Raw genomic sequence first — 20,207 nt, 5'->3', positions numbered from 1 at the left:
TGCACGCACACATACTCACACCCTAATTAAACAGTGACTCTATCAGGGGCTCTTTGAGAAGTCATAAAATATACATAGATGGCACATCACAACTCTCAAATTAGGGATGGAGATTTAGCTAGTGATTTTCCCCCTAACTTTATTAAAGCTAGTATTTTAAATAATCTTTGATATCTGAAAATTTTTAGTACATTCTCATTTCTATTTTCATCCACTCTACAGGCAATAGGCAAGCATGAAAGAATTTCTTTTAGGAACTCTACATTTATATTGCTTCTGGTGAAACAATCTTAAAAGAATTTTGATGGGTTTTTTTCCCTTCCGAGGATTGAAAAAAAAATCCAAAAGCAGTAAAAAAAAAAAAAATGTAATAAAAACAAATTTAAAACCCACAAAAAACTAAATGTATAGCATTTCCCCATGTAACAGTGAGAACAGTTCAGTGAACCAGCTTCCATGTATACATTTTTTCAGAAACAACCTGCTCATTATGGGGCTATTCAGACCACTGACAGAATATCCCAATCTTGATTGTAAATAAGAAAAGGAACTGGATAGTAAGCTCCAGTTTCATTTTTAATCTACAACAGGATCAGCAAATTACAGCCTGAGAGCTAAATCTAACCACCTATTTTTATAAATAAAGTTTTATTGGAACACAGCCACACTCATTTGTTTTCATATGGTTGTCTTCACGGTACAATGGTAGAGTTGAGTAGCTGTGACATCTGCTGTAGGGCTCACAAAGCCCAAAATATTTACTATCTAGTAGTTTACAGACAGTTTTCCAACCCTTGGTCTACAACATCTAAAATTGATGGAAATCAGTATAAATAGGTCTGTGAGATAAAAGGTTAACCAATAACCCATAAAATTTACTTTTATATATGTTACAGTGTATTGAACAGACTCTACCAGCAAACTCTGATAGTGCTCACCTGATTAAAAAGCATTCTAACCCTCATACACTGCTGGTGGGAATGTAAAATGGTACAACAGCTTTGGGAAATAGTCTGGCAGTGCCTCAAAATGTTAAGCATAGAGTTAGCATTTGACCCAGCAATTCTACTCCTACATATATACCCAAGAGATATAAAAATATATGCCCACACAAAAACTTGTAGGTCAATGTCCACAGCAGGATTATTTATGATAGCCAATGGATAAAAAGCACCCAAATGGCCCATCAGTTGATGAATGGATCAACAAAACTGGTATATCCACACGATGGAGTATTACTGGGTCTTAAAGATGAAATGCTGATACATCGACAACATGGATGAACTTTGAAAACATTATGCCCAAAAAAGTAGTCACAAAAAGACCACATGTGGTATGATTCCATTTACATGCAATGTCCAGAACAGGCACATCTGTAGAGCTAGAAAGTAGACCAGTTGTTACTTAGGGATAGGGAAAGATGGGGTTGGGAGCTAACGTATACTGGGTTTCTTTTGCAGGTGATAAAAATGTTTGGAAATTTCTCATGGTGATGGTTTCACAACTCCGTGAATATACTAAATCCCACTAAAATGTACGCTTTACATTGGCGAATTGTATGGTATGTGAATTACATCTCAATAAAGCTGGTACCAAAAAAAATGTGTTCTATGAACCTGCTGAAACATCTAAAATCAGAATGTTAGAGTCTTATATTTAGGACTAGCCTTTAAAAGACAACCAGTCTCTGGTATACTAAATGACAAGCAGTAAAACAGTACTGAAGAGCAAGTGCTTAGATGGGTCATAAATACCCAGGTATGAATCCCCATGTTGCCGCTTATTACTATTGACACTTTGCCCAGGGCAAGTTACTGATCACCCTCCTGCTTAGTTTCCTCATTGGTTAAAGGGGAAAGGATGATTGCCTCAAAGGGAAGGCTGGTAGCCAAGGTTAAATTAGAAAAATATAAACAATTTAACACTGTGTCCAGCATATAATACTAATATAACACTCAAGCCATAGAATTCAAGAACCAAAAAAAGAGAAAAAAATTCCTACTGTTATCCCTAAAACATTTAATTTTATGCTTATTGTTCAAATTTCTTATGTAGGTTGTCTGTGTCACTAAACTAAAATAGGAGCTGTGAACCCAAAATTGCTCAAAAAAATAAAGTTCATTATTTTAAAAAATAATATAAACATTTTTAAAATTTCATAAGAGTTCTTTAATTTTCCTGACCTGTATTCCTCTACTCTGTTTTCTTAATGAGGAAACAGGCATAAAAAGATGACATGAGTTACCCAAGAAGAAGACTAACAAATCATTCAAGCCTGACCTCCTCTGTAAAAATTTCCCCAACTTCCTTTTATGGCTAGGTGGTCACAGTCTCTGGATTGCTCATTTAACACTCACTCTTTCAACAACTGGATACTTACTGTGTGTCAGTTGTGCGGAGGATACTAGCTGAACATGTCAGATACAACCCTGGCTTTAACAGGACTTAATGTCTAGTTAGTTGAGATATGAGCCACTTTTCAACTTCTCCCATTGACAGAGAGCTCCTTGAGGCCAGAGAACTCAAGCATTTGATGAGTAACAGGGCACCTGGCTGATTCAGTCAGTGGAGCACACAACACTTGATCTCAGGGTCATGAGTTTGAGCCCAATGTTGGTAGTAGAGTTCATTTAAAAAGAAATTAAAAACATAAAAAAATCGATAATGGCAATTAAAATAACAACAACTATCTTTAGTCATTTTACACAGATCACATTATTCAATCCTCACAACAATCCTGCAAGGCGTATAGTATCACCCTCATTTTGCAGGTAAAGAAACTGAGACTCAGAGAGGTTAACTAACTTGGCTAGGGCCACACAGCTAGAATTGCACTCATAAATGAACAAATGAAGGAACTGTTAACACCACTAACAATTTTACCCATGTGATAGGAAAGAATGTTCATTTCACCATATTATTTATGTAATAGAGCCTGTGTTTAGCATTGAGAAAGTGCACATTTGGAAATTGTTGAAACTTATCTACATAGCTGCCAAAAGTAATTTGAGTATCTCAGAGACATTCTAGAAATAAAAAATACTTATGCTGCACTTTACAATCACTAATCCATGCAAATAGCTTGTGAAGTGGCCATCATTCTTTCTATAAATAAGAAGAAAATGGCCACACTGTGCCCAAAGGCTACCATATCTGATCTTAGGAGGCTGCCTCATAAGATATAAAACAATGTCAATCCATATGTTTGGGGGTAAAGTACATAGCAAGGGTAAGAAGAAAGGCTGAAAATCTATGATGTTTCCTAAAAACACAAATTAAATTCCATAAAATAGCAGCAGTATAATGGTAATCTGCATGTCCTAGCAGGGCTAGAGACCTCATAATTGCATTAATAACATCAAGAGTATTTTAATAAAACATTAGAATCTGCATATAGCTCGGCAGTTATACTTCCACTTTAGATTTAAATACACCAAGATATTCTAAACTCAGGGTTACAATTAAAAAGCCTGAAATACAGACTCGACATAGTAGAGTTTGGATATTATTAAACTACACTGAGACAGACAGAAAGAGAACACAGTCATCATTCCAAAATAAGTGATTCAAATATTCAAAACAATGGTAACAAAGCAAAAAAAAAAAAATGTGTATTAAAAGAAGGGCGCCTGGGTGGCTCAGTCAATTAAGCATCTGCCTTTGGCTCAGGTCATGATCCCAGGGTCCTGGATTGAGCCCTGTGTTGGGCTCCCTGCTCGGTGGGAAGCCTGCTTCTCCCTCTCCCACTCCTCCTGCTTGTGTTCCCTCTCTTGCTGTGTCTCTCTCTGTCAAATAAATAAATAACATCTTTTAAAAAAATAATAAAGAAATAAGATAGGAAAAAATAACGTGCAACAGTTCAGTGATAGAACACAGGTGTTAAAATGAAATAATGTACACTTACCAAAAAATTGGCTTAAGTGCAATAAAGTAATCGTTTCTTATTGTGAATGGGTATGGCACAACTACAAAAAGCCAATGAACAAATTTAGTTGCACAGTGGGAGGTAGAGGGACATTAACTACACTCATCCAATGGGGACCCAAAACCTTGAGACAAGGAAGGGTGCAGTTCCCTGTGGGGAAGGGATTTTAAAAAATAAGAATGGTTTGACTAATATCAAGAACATAGAGTAAATGTAAAGTATATAAAATTTACCATGTCATTTCATTGAAGGCTTCCATTTAATTGAAAGTTATGAACCAAGCTGAGGAATGAAAAATACCTAATCTTAGGAAAACCAAATGGTTTTACCTAAAAGCCAGCCATCAGAATCTACAAAACACAATCATAACAAAAAAGAAATCAGCTTCTTTTTTTTTTTACCCTAAATATGCTGCTGTTGAGGTGGAGTCACAGAGAAATAGTGTATTACCAACATGCACAGAACCTTGCTTTTCAGTCACAACATGAATTGATATTTAACATTATATTTATTTTGAAAGATGCTTTAAATTGCCTCTATACTATAAACAAGCCTTTTTTTTTTTTTGATAGTCCATCACAGTGTGCTGGCATTTTACATTATTGATCCTCCCTACTTTAAAACTTCTGTGAAATCCAGCTATTCTGACTCTTCTAGCTCTGTGAGTTACACAGCAAACCACATCTCTCCAGCTCAGTCACCTGTCAAGAACTCATTCACTCAGTTTTACTTTCCAAACCTTCACTGTCATTCCAGAACTCTCACCCAAACTCCAGTTCAGCATTTCCAATGATGTCTGTCTACTTACAAATGGCTTGCACTCAACTCAAAGCTGCAATAATCAATCTATACCATGGAATATTGGGCAGCAGTTTAAGAAGAGACAAAGTTCGACAGAGATGTAGATGGATATGGAAAGGTCATCAGAGACAGTGTTTGTCAAAGGAAAATTAATATTTCAGCATAGTGTACAAATATGACCCCATTCTGTTTTTTAAACAAAGACCTTCCAGAAAGATGTACAAGAGCTGGACAATGGTAACCTCTTGGAGAATGGGGCTATGGACGGTGGGAGAATGGAGAGAGGGGCACATATACCTCTGTACATTCTAGAATTTAAAATTAATTTTATAATTTATTTTACAAAGACGAGTCAATTTACGAAGAGAAAGTAATAGAAAATTATTGACTCTCAACATTGCAAATGCGTATTAACTTCCTTTAAATCAAAGAAGCTCCAGAAATGAAATCTTCCTGGTGTGGATGAAGGGAGACTCTCCCTTTACTGACTCTGGCTCCATAATGGCCAGAAGGGTGATTTCATTGGACTCAGTTCAAAGAGGAATACCCAGACAGGGGGTGGCCCCAGCAGAGAAAGAAGAGAGCGGGTCCTGTCACACCTTGAACCCTGGAGCATGAATTCAGAGCTGTATCTGGTGGTTTTAGAATCTGCACTGTCAGTTGCCAACTAAAAAATAAAACCCCAAATGCGAGAGCTGCACCGGCCATCAGCTTGTTGGTGGGGGTCAGGGACCTGTTCAGTAACTCACTCACTCGCCTACTTAGGTGTGCCGTGCTGGCCCCCAGCTGACAAGCTCATTGCTCCGCAGCTGCAGTTCCACACGTGGTTTTCAGAGTCAGGGAGAGCAACTGCAGGATTTGTAGCACAGGATATAGGAGCAACGACCCAGTGGAAACCACTCCACCCTACTCGCAACAAACACCCATCTCCCACACCTCATCACGTCTGGTTTGGCAAGTTAGGAGTCATTAATCAACGATGCTGTTTGTTGGGGCAGGGGAACGGAAAAGAAAAACCTGGACAGTAAAAGGTGTAGAGAAAGTTCCTAAACAAATTGTATTTTGGATGAATGGACAAGAGTCTATATTTCCACTGCTAAAGAATGCAGAGGCTTATCAGTTTAGTAACAAACGCGGCTATCTCATTAACAAGAAAGACAAAAAGAAAAATGGGTGAAACAATGAAGGTAGTATGAAACCTCCAATGAAGGAGTGAAAAATAGAACTAGAGCGTCAAACAATTAAAAATTGTTGTAAATAAACTCTGAAAATGAAGGCATGGGCCTCGCTTTAAAGAAACCCGATGTAGCATATTTAACTACCACAATTGGCAGGAAATGAATGAATGGACTTCGGAACCAGTTGCAATTTCATGTGATCTTGGGCAAGTTACCCCTCACTGAATCGCAGTGTTTTCTGTAAAACAGGTATAATCAGAGGAGATAATATACGTAAAGTGCCTAACATTAGAAGGCATAAATGTCAACTCCCCTTACGAAGTAAGCATTAAATGATGAAAGATTTTTTGTTTTTACCTTTAAACAATCTTATGTCAAAGTTCTTTTAAACAGTGCTTCTGGCAAATTTAAAATGTGAAAATGTTTTTAAAAATGCAGTAATTCAAGAACAGTCTCAAAAAGGAAGGCATACTTGCTTCTTTAATGTGTTGAGTAGAACTACAACTGGGAACGGTAAAAGACTTTTCGATTTAAAGGCAATAACCAGGAACACCATTTAAGGTGCACGAGAGGTAGTTTGCCAGGTGAAATGCTGCAGATTAAACGGAGAAAACAGGGGGGTTGTGAAGTGCACATGTCAAGGACACAGAAGCAGGTCCCAGTTGTAGAATGCAAGGGAGTCACAGGAAGTCTTTATAAAGAAGACAGGCAAACGACACTTCAGAAACTCCAAGTCCTAAGGCATTCTGTAAGAAGCAGGCATGAAGAGACTCCGAGAAAGTGCGCACACGCAGGAAAGCTCAATTCCCTCCAAAATGGTCCCAGAAGCCAACTCTGTCATCAGGAATCAACACTGCTTACCTACTCCTAAAAAGGCTGGCCACGTGCAGGCATCTACACCATGTGAAACAGGTTTCTCTTCCATGGAACTGCAGCTAATCCCCCTTGGCTTGACTCTTTCTGGGCCACCAATGGGCTAGCTGGTGACTGTGTTTCTCCTGCCTTGCTACACAACTGTCACTCTGATCAAACACTTCTCTCATAAAACATCTATTCATTTCTAGTAAATTCCTGGTTCCTTCAGGCTCACACTTTTCCAGACACTAAAAACTAATTTGCCTACAATGTCTATATAAAATAAAATTTCCAAGAAAGATGTTCCAACATATTATAATGTTGCCCTCTGTGGTACTGGAAATCCAAATCAGTGGGCCAATCAATATATGTGCAAGCCATGGTAATTAGTAAAAAGAGTAAAGCTGAATTTTTGTCATGTTAAATTACATATTTTACCAATGATTAATCCCATGTTTATATAAAGCCTGCATTTAATTCAATTCTCTGGTAAATGGTTTTACTAGAATTGCAAGTGTGGACGTGAAGTATATAAGCAAAATAACCACACTCTTTTAATAAAGTATATGTATAAACACAATCCATACTGAACTGATAAATCTCTTAATATTAAATTAAGTTGTTGTAGTGGACAGCCACAGTTATTGAAGCAATCCTCGTTCTGTGTTGTTCCAAACATCAGTCACCATGTTAGCATTAGATGAGCATCATAAATCAATGCGAATCTTAAAAGACCCAAGAAATCAAAGCCAAACACAGGCTGAAACAAAATTCTGACGCAACAGGGCTCAGAGACATAGCACAGAGGAGATAAAATCCACATTTTGGTCTCCTGGCTTCAATACCACCCAAAAAGCATTTGTTCTACTTTTCAAATCCTGTAAGCCTCTGAAAACCCAGTCCCAAAATATTACATACATTACCTAAGTTTTAAACCAATGACTCAATCGTAGCTGCACATTAGAATTACTTAGAGAGCTTTCAAAAAATGCCAGTGTCCAGGACCCACTCCCAGAGATTCTGATTTTATTGCGCTGACACAGGGCCCTGACATTGATCTTTTTTAAAAGCTCCCCTGGTGATTCTGATATGCAGCCAGGTGGAGATCCATTGCTTCAGACTAATACAGCCTTTTGGGATAGTAATTGCTCTGAGGTTGATAAACATGCTTTTTGCCTTTTAATGAGATTTTATTAAAACTACTCAATTCATCCCATAGCTAATGAGCAATGGTTATGTCGCAGGCCCTGAGTTAAGTTAACGGAGAAAGGTATATATGTTCCCTGTCCTCAAGAAGCTCCCTGTTCACTAGGCAGGACTCATGAATAAGAAACCGTAATTAAATATGGTAAGTACTCTCAAAGTACAAGCAAATTCAGCATGCCTCACAAACTTGCATGTCATCCTTGAGCAGGGGTCATGCTGCATCATTCCAAGTTTAGTATACATCCTACCAAAGCAGGAAAGTCAGAAGTTACAGGTTACTAAGAATCCTAAATACCAGGGCAAATATTCAGCTCATGCAAGATGAAAACGGTGTGCCTTTTGCGATTCTCATTCACAGAAACTCCTGTACCATGAAGGTAGGCATTTCTATGTTTTAATTTGGATGAATCATCTTAAAATTGCCTTCATGTAATATTACTGACTGTACACTTACCTCTAAAGCTATACACTTGCAAAAGATACAGTAAATGATCATGGCATAAAAATGAGCCAATTTCCTGCATTTGCATAAAATCTTTCTTTCCCACTAATTGCTACATTTGCAAGGATGAGAAGTTTTGGGACTAGGATAAGGTCCCATCATTGGAGATTTGTTTCAGTCACTTGAAAGACGTTACACAGGAAAATGTTATGGAAACAACGGGCATTCAAAAGATCTTTTGTAAGACTTTCAAAAATAAGAAACGCGGGGAAAGAGTTTAATTTTTTTAAAACAAGAAATGGCATCCTTTCAATATTCCTAACGAATCAGGCACATGATTCCCTTGCAGACAGTGGGTGAGTGAATGAGCTGATAAGCAGTGAGGTAGAGGAGTGAGTGGGTGGTCAATTGATCTTGAAAATTGAAATCTGTCTTAAAGTACCTCAGTGGAAATTTAAACCTATTAACACCTAAGGGTCAAAAACAATTTGTGATGCTAATGTGGTATACAAGAAAATCACAATTCTAGAGAACTTGGATAGAAATCAACAAAAGGGTGTCCAGTACAAGTGAACATCTTCAAGGCCTTTCTGTTTAAAGCTAGAGTTGAACAAATGCTAAGTTAAAATGTATGCTGTCAAGGTCCCTGCAAGAAAATCTCAAGTGAATTTCAATTTCCAGATCAATATATGCTGAGACAATTTACGGGAGAAACCTTCAACCTTTACACAGGGTGAGGAACACTATCATTACATTCTTTACCACGAAGGCTACCTTGAATTCATTATTTCACGAAATGACACATTATAAATGGCACTGACCAAGTCAGATTTTGTAGGGTATGAAAGAGATTTCACGTTCACAATAGTTAAGGGAGCCATAGGGTACCTATCACCTCTGAATCAGCCTGCACTCCCTCCTTAATGCAGCTCTGAAGCAACAGAAAAGATGAATTTAGTTCTACCAGAGGTGTTTCCTGAAAACATTCTATCAATTACAAGCCAGCAGAATACTGATTGTGCTAATGTGATGCCGACCACTTTGTTCTGATATCCAAAGAGATCATGTCATCACTCTTTAAGACCTTAAGGAATCGGAACTGGTTACTAACATTGATCCAAAGATGGCTATATTCCGTCATCATGATATAATTAACATTTTAATTTCACATTTTCCAATTATGACTTTGCTGGCTCATTTAAAGCAAATATAACTAAGACACAACAAATATCATTCACCCACACACACGATCATTTGGGAGCTTTTGGGAAACCCTAATTTACCTTTACCGGGTGCTAAGAATGAAGAAACCAAAGAGATTTTTTTTTTTTTAAACATGTTTGTCTCTACAGAACAGTGCTTGCTAGCCACATATGGCTGTGGAGCACTTGAAATGTGGCTAGTCCAACTGAGAAACTGAATTTTCAATTTTATTTAATTTTATTTCATCAAAATTTAAATTTAGAAAGAGATATCAATTAGGTTATTAGAAAACTTTTAGATATGTTTGGGGAAACTTGGGTATGTGAAGCTACTTTTGCAAATGCAAATGTTATGAAACCTAAATACAGATCAAGTATTTCTGCTGAAAATTTAGCTTAGTGTCAGAATTAAGATGTGCTGTAAGTGTAGAATACACACCGGATTTCAAAGACTGAGTACAAAAGAAAGGATGTAAAATAGCTCATGAATAATTTCTGCCCTGATTATGTGTTGAAATAATAATAGTTTGGATCTAGTGGGTTAAATAAAATATTTTATTAAAATTGATTGCACCTATTTGCTTCTGATTTTTTTAATGTGGCCATTACAAAATTTGCATATGTAAGATTTTTGTATAGAAAATTACATATACGTCTTGCATTCTGTATCTTTGGAAAGCACTACTCTAGAGCACTTCCAAAAGCACTTTACAGGGCACACTGGATATCCTTCCTCTAGTAGACAAGCTGGTCATGTAACAATAGGGGCAAGGAGTAACATGTCCTTGTATCAGTTGGGTCTGAGGAAAGTGTGTAGCAAGGTCTACCCATAATTTCACCATGAGAGGCAACACGTAATACCTCAACACAGAAGAAAAAAAAAATGAGTTATCAGCACTTAAACAAATTGAAATCCAGTACAGCAGACAACTTAAAAGGGATACAGCCAACTGCTCTAAGGTCTTGGTTTCATTTCCCAACTGCAGACCTTAAAATAGACAATAAAGCAGGGCTTCCAAAAAGAGGTAAAATATTTCAATGGTAGCTACCTAGCGATCCTTAATAAAGCAGCAAAAATTGCTCTTAAATCTTATCTCCTGAACTTCTAAAGGCACAGAATACACGCTGAACTAGGAAATCAACTTCAGATCGCCAGCCTTTTCCTTCACAAGCAAATTAGCAGGATTGTGCACTTGGAATACTGTTTGACAAGAATGAAAAGGAAACTATTCAAAACAGATTTAAGGAATGGACAATTAGATGAGGAACTGCAGATTTAATTCTCAATCAGCACTGTGATTAATCTGATTCCCTGCTTTTCCCTAGAGTAATTACACAACACAGATGAAAGGATGAGCATTTGGACTGTCAGTTCTATATTCTAGACCAGCCCGGTGACTCAAAGCAGACGGCTCCACCACCATCCCAACAACAGTCGAGGGAAGCCTTGAACACTGATTTAACAGTCATTGCATAACGAGGCATTAAAAATTCGGATACCCCCAACTCTTTCCACGCTGGTCTACACCAGGTGAGCAATTTGCTGAAACTGAACGCACCCCGTCTGAAATGACCCCCTCCAATCCGGGCACGGGGTGAACACAAAGGCATCTCTCTAATATCCTGCACAATAGACACACACCCCACAATTAAAAACCCTGGACGTTCTCTCGCTATCGCTCCATGCAAGCAAAGGAAATGCAAGCTGCTCTTTTCGTTAATGGTCTGTGGTACACGCAAGGTAACAATAACCCCAACTGTTCCCAGGAAGCAACTATAAAATCGGGTCTGCCACGTCCCTGTGCAACCGTCAGATAAAATGCAGACAGCGGATTTCGGCCGGCCCCACGCCTCGTGAGGTGGCGGACCTCGGCTCGGTGGCTTCCACGGATCGCTGAGAACCCCCCGGACCCCCGCCCAGCAGGAGGTCCAGGTACACGTCTATAAATACGCCCGGGTGAGGACGAGGGAGGCGGAGGGGAAGGGAGGGCAGGGGGCAGGCCCGGAGCGGGTGCCGGTGCGGGAGGACCCGGGCATCACTGAAATGCATTTTTCCACACTCCCGCTCCCTCGCGTGGGAACTCACTTGCCGATCACCTCGCAGAGCTCGTACACATCCTCGAACAGCACGTCGTCGTCGGCCATGGTCCGGAGGGGACAGCGGCCGCTGCGTGGAGGGCTCCTTAAACGGGGGTGGGGGCGCCAAAGAGCTCAGTGACCGGCCCCTGGCTCGCCTCTTCCCCTCAGGACCCGCGAGTCCTCGGTGCTGAGGACGCTCGAGTGGGGCTGCGAGGCCCGGAGACTGCGGCGCCTTCCTCTGCGGGAGACCGCCCCGGCGCGGGCGGCGGGGCCGGGGCGCAGGAGCGAGGGCGGCCCGGGCCCGGCGCCGCCCGCCCGCCCGCTGCTCCTCGCGCTGCTCGGGCCGCGCTGCCCGGCGTGCGGATCCTCGGGGACCGCGCGGCGCCGCGCTCTCCGCTCGTCAGCCCGCGCGGGCCGCGAGGCCGCGACCGCTCCCTCTGACGAGGCTGGCTCCGGCGCGGCGCGGCGCGGCGCGGGGCAGCTCAGGCTACCAGGGGGGCCGCGGCAGGACCATGGAGGGAGGATCGCCGCGGAGGGAGGTGGCGGCGGCAGATCGGCGCTGGGGACCAGGAGGCGGCGGCAGAGACGCTCCCTCCTCCTTCTCCTCCTCCCGCCGCCGCCGCCGCCGCCGCCCGCCTGAGAGTGGGAGGGGGCTTCGCGGGACTGGCTGTCTGTGCGGGCGGGAGTCGCGGCCGCCGCCTTCAACTCCTCCTCCTCCGCCCCAGCCGCGGACCAGCTCCCGAGCCCCGCGCACCCGCCTCGCGCACACACACCCTCCTCCCCCTACGGCCGCGCGGCTTCCAGAACCACAGGCCCCGCCCACTCCAGCCCGTCGGGAGGCGGTGGCCAAGGGACGGGGAACCGGGCTGAGCGGCGCATGCGCGCGCCGCAGGCCACGTCACGGCGAACGGGCGGGCGTCGGGGATCTAGAAAGGGTGCGGGGTGGCGGGGGTTGGGGGGGCTTGGCCCGAGGGGCGCGCGGCGGCAGCTGCTTAGGCCGGGGCAGGTCGGGTCATCCCCTCCGCGACCGAGCTGCGGAAGGGGGTCCTGGGACAAAAGGTCCACGACCGAACGCACGTTCTTGGCTCTCTGCGGCGAGGCTCTAACCCCGGCCGCTCCCCTCTCTTCTTTTGTAACCGCAGGAAGCCTTGCCCGGTTTTTGCTCGGGAAAGAGGCTGGGAAAGGGTCCTAATGAATGGGAAAAGCAAGAAGAGAGGTGGAGACGCTGTCATTCCAGACCGTGCTCGGCGGCGGATGCTTTTAGAGCCACTCTGCGTTTCTTATTTCAAATGAGGGCTGGGGAATGGGGGTCGTCCACCTACAAGAAGAACCAGACAAAAACTGTCCAGGAAGGTATGCAACAACAAGTGACAATTCATAGACATCTTCTCCCGCAATCTGCCCCAAACTCAACAAATTGCTATCCAGCACTTGCCCTCAGAGACAGCCTATAGAGTGGTCAAGAAGGCAGGGACAGAGTTTTAAGCCCCTTTGTATGTTGCCTCCCCTGACCGCCAAGATTTCACTACCTACCCTGCTCCCCGCAGTCCCTATAAATGTTAGACATGTCAGGATAAAAATGCAACTAGAGGGAGTGGATGCACAGGGTCAGCCAGGGAGTGGGGTTCTGGGTGTTGCCGCTGTGCTAGGTTGTATTCAATATGAAGATTTCTGTTCAACTGAGCATGTGCAGAATGAGCCAACGCCATCAGACAGGTATATGCCTCAGTTAAGGACCAATAAAAAAAGTCTTTGTTCCTCTGCACAGCAGAAGTGCCCAATTAGTTCATAAGTCAGCTACTAGAAATCATCTGGTAAAATTCTCAGTGCGGTAATTTAAAAAAAAAAAAAAGAGCTAGTATTTACCAAAGGGGGGGGGGTGGAAACTCAGCCTATTTTCTCAGAAACGTTTCGTGCAAACCACTTGACCACTCCCTCAAGAGACTGAGAGATTTACCAGTGTTAAGGATTTGAGTACTAAACATTTTTTACAATGCAAATCAGAGGGAAAATGTAATTGTATGAGGTCTTCCTCCTTTCCCCAAGAGCTAGTGCATTCTCTAGACAAGGGAAATTTCGAGCCTGAGAAACACTGCCTCCATTAAGGGTGCAGCAGTTCCAAGTCACTGTCACCCTAAGTTGTTATGTCCACCTGGTGCACAGGGACTCTCACAAGTCACTTTGTCAGCTTCACTTCCCCTCCCCACCCCAAGTCTGAGTGATGCCAAGACTTATCAGCTTCATTTGGGGGCTTGTTATCTTCCACAGGGGCTTATATTCAGAGGTAGAAAAGGACAATTATAAAATTGTGGAGTTGAATTAAAAAAATACAATTATAGAGATAGGATTGCACCCCGCTCATGGAATCACAGCCAGTTTTGATCTGGAAAGAGCCTTAGACATCAGCCACTCTTACAGATGTGGGCAATGTGGTGGTTGCCCTGTCAGGAACCATTCTACCCCTCCACGGTGGGGATGAGGCTCTGGGTTTGACTGGGGTTTCAACCACCTCACCTGGAGAGGTGGGTCCTGATTCATTAAAATAATAAATGCAACCCTCTTGCCACAAAGAAAGACCTAACCTAATCAGCTCCTGGCATTCGGTGCTCACTGACCTCGAGTGGTTCAAAGTCTCCCAATCAGCACAAAGTTCAGGACTTCACCCTCCCTCACCCATGATCTCTCTTTCTCCCCACCCCAGTCCCCAACCAGCACATTGGCTTTGAAGGAGAAGGTATGCAGCCTCAGTTGTTGCCATCATCATACATCTGTACCTGCGAGGGTAGTCAGACCTAAGATGAAGGTGGACTTGAGGGCCAGCAGGGTGATGTCCTCAGTGACATTTTCAATCTCTTGTTTAGCCAAATCTCTCCAGTTTCCGGGCAATGAATTCGCTTATTGTCTATGCCATTTTGAGTTGAGTTTCCTGTTACTTCTAGAGAAAGCATCCTACAAATGGTACAACAAATGAGAAAAATTCAGAGACAAACATATATCCATATCACGAAACATCTCATCTGAGCCTAGACCTCCCAGTTCTGGCGTAGAATTAAGTCATGCAGAAATTCTCTGTAATGCACATCCCTAAGAACTCGTAGCACACATTGTAGCTGGAGGTAGCTCCTCTCTGGTTCTGTAACTAAAATGACCAAAGCTTTTAGGAGCTCCTGAGTGGCTCAGTCGTTGAGCATCAGACTTTGTCTCAGTTCATCATCTCAGGGTCCCAGGATCGAGCCCCAGGTCCAGCTCCAGGCTGGGCTCCAGGTGTTCAGGCTCCAGATCAGGCTCCGCATCATCAGGAGTCTAGCTCTGTGCTCAGCAGGGAGTCTGCTTCTCTCTCCTTCTCTGCCCTTCGGCCTGCTCTTGTTCTTTCTCTCTTTCAAAGAAATAAATAAAATCTTTAAAAAATAAAATGACCCAAGCTTTTAAAGTTAAATTAGTTAATTCTTCTCCTGGTTTCTTACAAAAATCTAATATTCTTCCAACAAATATGTCAGGTATAAATGGTCAGGTGTCAATAATCTGTTTTAGTTTTCGCGAAGAAGTGTTAAAGCAACTAGGTGCATCAGTTAGGTTGTGTCCACATGTTAATAAAGGAATATAATGGCAGTTTAAATAAATGGGGGGCTTATCTTACTCAGAGAGCCAGAAGTCTGGAGGCGGGTGGTTACTCACACTGGCTCAGCTACTCCACAGTATCATCAGTGACCAAGTTCTTTCCCTCCACTCTGTGATCCTGGACGTGTCACCCCAGGCTTGTTCTCTGACCATCGCAAGACGGCTACTGCAATTTCCAGCATCCAGCTGCATTCAGGGGCAGAATTCAAAAAGGCAACAAGGGTAGGCAAAGCCATTTTGTTCCCTCTCCCATCTCTTAATAGGGAAAGAAAATATCACCTCCCCAAATCACTGGCCAGAACAGTCATACAGCAACTCTTGCCTCCATAGGAAGCTGGTAACATGGGTGTCTGACTTTTCCTGCCTCCTCTTTGGAGGTGGGCAAGGGAGAAGCAGGTGGGGAATGGACTTTGGCAACCAATCGGCAGTATTTCTAATAATACCAATGAAATAATTCTAGATCTTCATCACAACATAGAAATATACCTCAAGTATATGACTGATGGAACCTTACTGAGATGTGTGTGTGTGTGTGTGTGTGTGTGTAATAACTTAAAAAATTCAGGAATATTTAAAAATCCACAAGGATGGAGTTGGTACTAGAGAAATTTGATTCTCAGATGGCAGTGGAAATCTTCAATGACTTTGAGACATTGGACTTCCTCCCAGTCACATTAGACATTCTCAGGTTGTTGGGCTCCCAGGTAATTTCAACATGACACAGATGTAAAAGGGAGTAACACACTCTAGAGAAATATTAGCATGAGAACAACACAGAGGTCAGGGTGGCATAGGGTTGATTTAGGCAATTTGGTGTTCAGCCTCATCCCGTAGCTATGACTGTTTAAGCAAAAAAAAAAATTACTGAATTAATGAATAAAATTAAAACTGACACTGTTTCTAAACTGGAATAAAGTGATTGCCTTGTGATACAAGCAGGCCACTCTAAGCTGAGATGAAAGACACCATCAGTGTCTCTGGAAAATCTGCATTTACAAGACTTATACTCTGATATCATACTGTGGATCACTTTTTTTTATATTCGTCTTCAATATCATGTTGCAAATCATATGTTTTATACTCCTTGCATGAATATCTACTCTAGCCACTGAGGTTACAGCTACAAATAAAGTAGACATGATCTCTGCCTTGGCCAAGTTTTGCTCTTAAAGAAAACAAGTATCAGACAAGTAATCACAATGAACACTAACAGTCATTAGGTTGTGGGAAGTATGGGGAGCTAATAGCAAGGGGACATATAGGCCAGGGAAGGCCAACTGAGGCAACGTTTAAACTAAGGCTGAAAAAAGTATAGAAATTAACAGGGTGAGAAGAGTGGGAGACAGTTGATCATAGGTAGAGAGAACAGCATTTGTGGAGTCCTGGAGAGGGGCAAGACTATGCTCTTTCGGAGAAGTAGGTTATGGCTGAATCACAGAGTGTAGAAAGAAAGAGGTCAGAGGTGTTAGAGACATAGGGAGGGTCTGGAAAGCAGCAGATGTCAAACACCATCTTAAACAGTTTACCCCTTAGAAGACTGCACACTTCAGTGGTACTAGTGTAGCCTGAGCCCCTTCCTTCAGTTACTTAAAAAAAAAAATACAGGTGCTCCTGTAGTAAATGAAATCCCTCCAATCATTTGAGCAGACACTGTAGGTACTCCACTCAAATCCCCGTCACTCACTCTTAGTATTTCTGTGTGTGCCCCTCCCCCAGCCTCAGCTCAGTTTTGATTCCAAAGCCCACGCCTGTGACTTCAGAGAAGTTCCCACAAGCTTCTGGAATCATTTTGCCCACATGGAAGTGCCTGGGCATTTAGGTCTCTCTGGCTATTTAGTGCAGGAATGTAGAAGCCCAGTTACCTTCCCTGAGGGACAGGGGACAACTTTGTGGGTTTGCTTACATCGTCCCTTTGGGAATGGGACAAACAGGACTTTCCCCTGCTCCTGTCCCCTCCCTCTCATACTACTTCTTTCCCTTATTCCTTAACAGGTTTCTCCTGGGAGTTCTTCCTTAATAAATCATTTGCTCATGAACCCCTTTATCAAGATTCGCTTTGGGAGGGACCCCACCTAAGACGGTGGTGTTTCTCAAAGGGACAATTGCCTCTGAATCACCTGGGAGTTTACGAAAATTGTTTCGTATGTTGATTTCCAGGCCCTTCCCAGGACTCACTGTATCTGAACGTCCTAAAGCATGTCATGGGAATCTGTATTGTTGTAAGCTCCCCAAAATGAGCCCTAAACACGTAAAATTAAGAACCATTGCTCGAACACCAGCCACTGAATAAGCTCTATGAAAAAAAGGAAGCAGTGCTGACCTCATCGTTAGGTTGGAGAAACCATAAGAAATGCAAAAGAACACTTCAGGGAGCAGAAATGGATCTGAATACAAATGTGTTTTCTTCTGTACAACTCTGTCTAAAGATTCATGTTACCCTTCTTCCTTCAACATCAGTGGACAAGTCACTGGAAAGTTTTGTTTGACAGTAGAAACAAGATTGTCTCCGGACACAGCATAGTGTCGCTGCACACTGAACACATCGTAGTCAAAAGGTAGCCACTTAAGATCACAAGTATTCCCTTAACCCCTGGAGACTCAAGATTGTGCTGCCTGCTAGTGGGGATTACAATGGTCAGGCTTTTTTGGCCGCAAGTGACGGAAGACCCAAACCAGCTTAAACAATATAGAGATTCTCTTGGTTCACATAATTGAAAAATCGAGATGTAGGGTAGCTTCATGTAAAACCTGAACCAGGATTCAAAGGATGTCATTTCTTCTAGTCTTATTAGTGTGCATTCTAAGATACTAGCTTCATCTGTAGGTTCAACGGAGAGGTCCCCAGAGCTTCAGGCTTGAAGAAGCAAAAGAGCTGCCATTGTTCTAGACTTCACCTCCTTAGACATCAGCATCCAGAAAAGGAGGGAAAAAGAGAGTTATCCGGTAGGCCCTTCCCATATTTTAGGATTCACTCTCTCTCTTTGGCCTTATGGAGGCACATGACCCTCCCTGAACAACTCGCTGTAGGCAGGGAGTGAGTGTCATTGAACAATTTAACCAACGAGAGCCCACTCTTGAGCTGGATGTGGGAATCAGTCTTTGGGTTGAGAAAACAAAACAGGAACATGCTCTGAAGGAAAATCAGATGCTTTGGGCTGGAAAAAGGCAGAATAAATGGTGGAAAGGCTTCTCGGCTTTCCTAGTTACCTAAACGCTGTCATTGGCTTCGTCTTCGCATGTCACTTCTTTCTCCATGTTCAACCAGTCACTACATCCTGCTGATTTTTCTTACAAAATTTATTTGAGATTCTCTACTTCTTTTCCATTTCTTTTTTTAAAAAAGTTTTTATTTATTTATTTGACAGAGAAATAGAGAGCACAAGTAGGCAGAGCAGCAGAAAGAGGGAGAAGCAGGCTCTCTGCTGAGCAGGGAGCCCAATGCAGGGCTTGATCCCAGGACCCTGGGATCATGACCTGAGCCAAAGGCAGCCACTTAACCGACTGTGCCACCCAGGTGACCTTCTTTTCCATTTTTTTAGTCTCCACCCCAACCCACTCTCCCATCAACCCATGTTTAGATATTGCCTCACTTTACTCATTAGGCTCCTGCCTCCAATGCCTTGTCCTATCTTGTTCACCATAGGGAGACTCAATTAAGGCCAATGAAAGAGAATTCTGAGCATCTAGAACAGTGCCTGTTGTGTAGTAGGCATTTAAAAGGTTATTTGTTGAATGAGGAATAAATGAATGAATGGTTTCACAGCCCTTATCATTTCTTGCAGTTCTTTTATTTGTTTTGTGGATAGCCTTTCTTCTTCAGCCCTTTAACTTAGAAATTGTCTAGAACATAGTAAGTACTTCATATGTATTTCTTAACCAAATACATGCCTATGTTTCTTGAATTGGATTAGAGTTACTCATAATTAAGAAGAGATTGAGGACCCAACAGAAGCAGTTAAAGAGGTTGGATTCTGGGAAGAAAAAGCATAATGGAAGAAGGAAGATTTTTGTAGAGGAGGAGAAAGTCAACAGTATCAGAGCTGAAGACATATCAAAGAGAACAGGGCATTGGATTCATTTCTACTAATTGAAAGTGATTCTGCTAGCTTTCTTTTGCTTAGAAAAATAAATTAAAATCTCACACAGCATTTGGAATTTTGCCTTCTGTCTTTACTACGAGAGATTTTGAAGGTGAGGCAGAAAATTAAATTGGTATCTCCTGAATGTTCTCCTCTGGGTTTCCTGGTGTTTTCTTTCCAGGTTGCTGGCAAACTATCATATTATGTGGTAAAAACACACGATCAGCAGCAAAATGTCCAACGGGTGACTTATATTGAGACCAGCCCTGGCTAAATTGCAGAGAGTCACGTAAGTTACCCAAGCCTCAGTGGAAAGGAGTACAATTTACTATGCTAAGTGCACTGTGAAAAAGGTCAAGTGATTAATAAGTCACCAACATGAAATACAAGCCTATGGACACTGGTAGGTTTAATCATTTACCCTCCTCTGGGCACAGATGTAGGAGATCCTCTCTGGGGGTCTTTTCCGGTGGTATGAGTCTGCAGAACTCTCAAGTAGCTATTTTCTTCTTACCATCCTTTTTCATATATGATACTTTCCTTTTGTAAATGGAGACTTCTTTCCTGAAAAATCTTTTTTCTCATAGAGATCATCTATAATGTCGGGATCTGCACTAACAAGATGTTTTCCATTTTGGTCAAGGAAAGAAAATCACTATTAGATTTTCCACAGGCTGTTTGTGGTAATTCTCAGATCTGATAGGAACTCTTCAATGATATTTTGCCTTAAGTATTCTAATCAAATATTTCCCATTCAAGCTTATTTACCCTTGTTATCTATTTTAAATTGTCTTGTAATGGAGACAATAGCTAAGAAAGTAA

The 20,207-nt window shown here is 42.2% G+C and overlaps 1 protein-coding gene and 1 long non-coding RNA gene across 17 annotated transcripts in view; one reads left to right on the top strand and one right to left on the bottom strand.

Moving 5' to 3' along the window:
- The window catches only part of CASK (calcium/calmodulin dependent serine protein kinase), a 350,110-nt gene extending 338,276 nt beyond the window's left edge, over nt 1-11,834 (bottom strand). For all 16 annotated transcript variants that reach the window (XM_082717805.1, XM_082717813.1, XM_082717818.1 and 13 more), the window contains exon 1: nt 11,696-11,834. In XM_082717805.1, coding sequence (XP_082573931.1) covers nt 11,696-11,754 — 59 coding nt within the window. In that variant the 5' untranslated portion in view covers nt 11,755-11,834. The remainder of the gene's footprint in view (nt 1-11,695) is intronic.
- Nucleotides 11,835-15,435: 3,601 nt separating this feature from the next.
- On the top strand, nt 15,436-19,454 carry LOC309856535. The gene is made up of 2 exons (XR_014307261.1): nt 15,436-15,528; nt 19,218-19,454. It is a non-coding gene; the product is annotated as an uncharacterized lncRNA (long non-coding RNA).
- Nucleotides 19,455-20,207: the final 753 nt, after the last annotated feature.

This window comes from Mustela nivalis (genome assembly GCF_964662115.1).
Source record: "Mustela nivalis genome assembly, chromosome: X".
In the NCBI taxonomy this organism is placed as follows: Eukaryota; Metazoa; Chordata; class Mammalia; order Carnivora; family Mustelidae; genus Mustela; species Mustela nivalis.
Note: the sequence above shows the minus strand (reverse complement) of the source record. Positions and strands in the feature narration are given on the sequence as shown.